The 5,000-nt window shown below is 36.7% G+C and overlaps 1 protein-coding gene across 1 annotated transcript; it reads left to right on the top strand.

Moving 5' to 3' along the window:
• The first annotated feature begins 417 nt into the window (after positions 1-417).
• On the top strand, positions 418-2,282 carry LOC143034350 (uncharacterized). The gene is made up of 3 exons (XM_076200292.1): positions 418-576; positions 725-817; positions 1,823-2,282. Exons 1-3 carry the CDS (start codon positions 524-526, stop codon positions 2,082-2,084), a joined length of 408 nt encoding a protein of 135 aa, XP_076056407.1. The 5' UTR covers positions 418-523; the 3' UTR covers positions 2,085-2,282.
• Positions 2,283-5,000: the final 2,718 nt, after the last annotated feature.

The raw sequence follows: 5,000 nt of genomic DNA, 5'->3' as shown, positions 1-5,000 counted from the left end.
ATGGGTTCTGACTATTTAAGGCAGACAGCCTAACTAGGCCTTCACTTCGGTCATCAACACAGGTAGAACGAGACATCTTTTATTGCTTTCTCTTTCCATTAAACCATGCTGCCAGATATGATACAACCTTTCCTGGGTTCCAAATCTTCCTTTACATGCATCATCGATTTAACACAGAGTAACACTAATGTGCTTCTGAATATGACCAATTATTCAGAACATTACCTCTTGTCTTCCCTTTCCTTTAAGTAACGCTGCCAAATGCGAGTATAATACAGCTCTTCCATGGTTCCAAATGTTCATTTGTAGAAATCATCCTTTTAACACAGAGTAACCCAAATATGTTGCTGAATATATTCAAGTATCCAATATCTACCTTAGTTACATAATTTCTAAAGAATATTTTGATGACCACGTGGAAAATGTACATCTAATTGTGTCTGGTGGTTAATAAACATAGCTAAAAATCACGTCCTTTTGCTGAGATTTAAAACTCAAAAGGATCTTTGTTTTGCAGATCAAGATGCGTACTGCCGTCGCCATTATAGCTGTGGTCAGCTTCTTTGTCGCCATCAGGTAAATTGTAGGAATTGGACCACTTTTGGGGGTTCCTACTTATGTCATTTCCTTCCTATTTTCCTGTTTATTTCGTGTATGGTTATACGTCGCATTAGTGTGTCTGTAAGAAACCTAAATCTATTTATTTCCTTATTTATTTGTTCAGGGCGGACCTCCACTTATGTCGTTGTGGGCTCTTCACCACAGGGCAACACGGAGAATATATTGTAACTGAGTTGCCAGGCATCGACGTACCCAGGTACATACCTAACCTACTTTGTCATCACCATCATCTGATCTTAATGAATAGATTACCACTTTTGAAAAAATGTGAGACATTTGATAAATTGAATCAGTGTTCCCAGTGTGAGAGAATCTTTTTACTACCATCTTGATTCACTTTCTGATTTTCATACTTTATATGATGAAAATTCTAATATGTCGTAATACATCGCAACTTTCTAATGAATGTTATTATGAAACTTTTGGAATGTGTAAAAAACCTTCTCCGCTGCCTCTGTCTAAATACTAATAGGGTTTGTATTCATAATAGAGAAACCGTTATTTACTGCTCTGAATCCTCGCAACGTAATCTGTTTGGTATTTATCGTCTAAATTCCTCTTACCTTTCACGCGGTAGGTGCATTTAACCTTTATCATAAAAGTATGACCATGTTCATGCCTTCAAACACAATCCTTTTATGTTAAATTTACATTCATTTTAAGATCTTGACTCTGTTCTGAACTGAAAGACTTAAGCATTTTTTAACGTAATATCTTGGTTTTTGGAAGTTTCTGCAAAGACACTCTTCTAATGATCATGGTTTCTAGTTTGACTCTTAGTCACACTCTTTCTGGCTACGAGTGAGGATAGCTTTTGTATTGGACATGTAACTTTCTTTAACAGAACCTGGAATATAATTCTTAATCTGCCCCATTACAATATTTATCCTTTTCTTTGTCCTCTCAATTTTCATATTCCTTCCAACCAATCTGATCTGATTTCGACCATAGTTTTCATGTTCGTAAAGAGCTACCTAACCACACAGGGTTGTCCTGTGCAGTCGTCTTATACCAACGACAATAATCTAATGCGCCTTGTTTCAAAAGGAGATTAACAAAGTCGGGGAAATTTAAAGGTATAGCATCAGCAACAAATTTATTATGATGTTCGATAGGGATGGTAAATATATATGTGATCCCTGCTTGTCATTCTTGAGGCTCTCATTTTGATGTCATACTGAAAATTAATCCATTTCCACAGCTGTGAGTACAAACACACGTGCGAGGGACGTTGCATCGATGAGTACAAAAATCTAACATCAAAAGGCAACCTGTACGCAACTTCCCCGACTGGGACAGGCACCGTTGGTCAGCTTCTCTGTGACCACATTCCTTATCCTATCGACCAGTCGCTACTGTACTTGTACTCTGAGATCTGCAATGGCCCCTGGCGTTACTCTGGGGAGCACACCATGCAGATGCTCTGCTGCGATAAGGATGGAAACCAGTACGCTTGTACTTAATTATCAACCCACGTTGGAATATGCTAATTTAAACATTAAAGTTTTGCCTTCGCTCTATCACCTAAGCAAAAAGCCTGCCACTGAAAATGGGATTCCCATATCCTAATATAGGTGGCTTTATTCTATAGCTTCATAAAGTTCTCAACTTATATAAAACTTTCATACGACATCTTTTGCAAAATAAAAACATATCTTGTTCTTACTTGTTTATAAAACCTAAAAGGTTACATCAAGATTTTTCTATACCAGGAGAGATACATCTTACATCATATAACAGGAAAAGGCCATCAAGATTTAGCTAATATTCTCTTACTGTGTAGAATTAGATGCGATTCTATACTGTGATATGTGTAGGGTTGCTATCAATTAAAATGATCGTCGTTCAATTGTCCATACTATTTGATCTGACATATTTCTTTGTACTTAGATTCAAAATTCTTCATATTGCAGAAAAAGAAATGTCCTTCAAATAAAGAAAATCTACTTAAATGTATCAAAGAAAAGGTTTTGAAAACATAGAGTAAAGAGATGTGTAGCTTAAGAATCTAAACTAAGAGAAAAATATGTATAAAAGGGTACAGATATCTACGATTATAAAGTCGTGAAAAATACTATATCTAATTTTATAGAATAGGTTTCCTAAGAACACACACACACACACACACACACACACACACACACACACACACACACACACACACACACACACACACACACACACACACACACACACACACACACACACACACACACACACACACACACATGGCGCTGTGGTTAGAGCTCTGGCCTGCCACTACGGAGGTCCGGGTTCGACTCTCGCCCGGGGCTGAAATAATATCAGTATCGCAGCGCTGAGGGGTGTTACTCCAACTCTCGTGGGCGGGGAGTTGGGGGTGTGTGTGTGTGCAAGGTCATAGCATTACCCATAGATCGGACTTACGAGCTCTGAGCTCTCTTCCAGGAGGGAAATAGCTATCGATCACGAGTCCAACACGTGATCCAAAGACCAAGACCAAGTGAATACACACACACACACACACACACACACACACACACACACACACACACACACACACACACACACGGCTCGGTGGCGGATTGGTAAAGCACTGGCCTCACAAGCCAAAGAACCGGGGTTCGATTCCCCGGCCGGGCGGAGATAAGTTGGGTTTGTCTCCTTTCACGTGTAACCCCTGTTCACCTAGCAGTGAGTAGGTACGGGACGTTAGTCAAGGAGTTGTGACCTTGCTTTCCCGGTGTGTGGTGTGTGAGTGGTCTCAGACCTACCCAGACCTAATAATCACCTAATAATCACATCTGAACCTAAAATAGTGGAAGAGATTGAATATAAGACACCAATAAGTAAAAGTGACCACATATTGATTGAACTGGAACTAAACGAGGAAAAATACATGAAAAGAAATAAACAATATAGAAAAGGAAGAATGATGTACGATTTTTTTTTTTTTTTTTTTATAAAATAAGAGAATTCTTTCAAAAAGAAAACTGGGAAAGAATATACAAAGAAAAAACAACAGTGGAAGAGAAATGGAATATTTTGAAAAAAAAGGAGTGGAAAAGTATGTCCCAAGACAAAAACAAGAAAAAGAATATGTAAAGTGCTGGTACAACAAAAGTTGTAAGGAGTTAAAAGACAAAAGAGATAAAGCTTGGACCAAATAGAATAAAGACAAAAGACCTGAAAAATGGAAAATATATACTTGTTATAGAAATGAATATGTACAAGTGTGCAGAGAGGAAATGGGAAAATATGAAAAAGATGTCATTGAAAAATGTAAAGATCAACCAAAATTATTTTACAGATTTGTAAACAACAAACTGAAAAACAAACAAGAATTAGAGAAATCAAGACAAGGAGGAGTTGAATATACAGAGGAAATAGAAATGGTAGAAATTATGAACAAGCATTTTAAATCAGTGTTTACAAGGGAGAACATACAACCTTGAGAGATCGAATGGGAAGAGAAAGTTCCTTCTATGAAAGAAATAGAAGTAACAAAGAATTAAATAATGAAACACTTGAGTAATCTTGATGTCAGAAAATCGCATGGACCAGATGAAATAGCAAACTGGATTTTGAAAGAATGCAGGAATGAACTGGCAGACAAAATACATAGCATAATAAACAGTTCCTTGAAAGAAGGAAAAGTTCCAGAAAATTGAAAAAAGCAAATATAGTACCTATATATAAAGGGGGAAATAAAGAAGACCCTACCAACTATAGACCAGTCTCTCTAACAAGCACAATAGCAAAATTTTGTGAAAGAATTATCAAAAGTAGATGGGTAAAGTATTTAGAAAAAAACAACGTGCTAAGTCCAAGGCAATTTGGATTCAGATAAAGGTGATCTTGCCTCACCAATTTAATATGTTTCTATTCAAGGCTAATAGATACAATACAAGAAAGAGATGGATGGGCTGATTGTGCATTTCTAGACCTAAAAAAAGCTTTTGACAAAGGACCACATAAGAAGCTGCTTAAGAAATTAGAAACTGAAGGAAAATACAGGGCAAACTGCTTAAATGGATGGAAGACTTTTTGCAAGAAAGAAAAATGAGAGTAGTGATAAGAGACAAACACTCAAAATGGGATGAAGTAATAAGTGGTGTTCCACAAGGAACAGTTCTGGCCCCAATAATGTTTGTTATAATATTAATGATATGGATGAAGAAATTGAAAGTTATATGAGCTTCTTAGCAGATGATGCAAAACTGTTAAAAAAGTGAACACGGAAATAGATTGTGAGTCACTACAGAGTGATCTCAATAAAGTATGGGAATGGAGTAGGAAGTGGGAGATGGAGTTCAATACTAAAAAGTGTAGTATAATGGAATTTGGAAAAAGTAAAAAAAGAATAATAGTATCATATAAATTGGGAGAAGAAGGAATAA

The sequence above is a fragment of the Oratosquilla oratoria genome, chromosome 17 (assembly GCF_046742065.1).
Source record: "Oratosquilla oratoria isolate Oo_2021 chromosome 17, ASM4674206v1, whole genome shotgun sequence".
Lineage (NCBI taxonomy): Eukaryota > Metazoa > Arthropoda > Malacostraca > Stomatopoda > Squillidae > Oratosquilla > Oratosquilla oratoria.
Note: the sequence above shows the minus strand (reverse complement) of the source record. Positions and strands in the feature narration are given on the sequence as shown.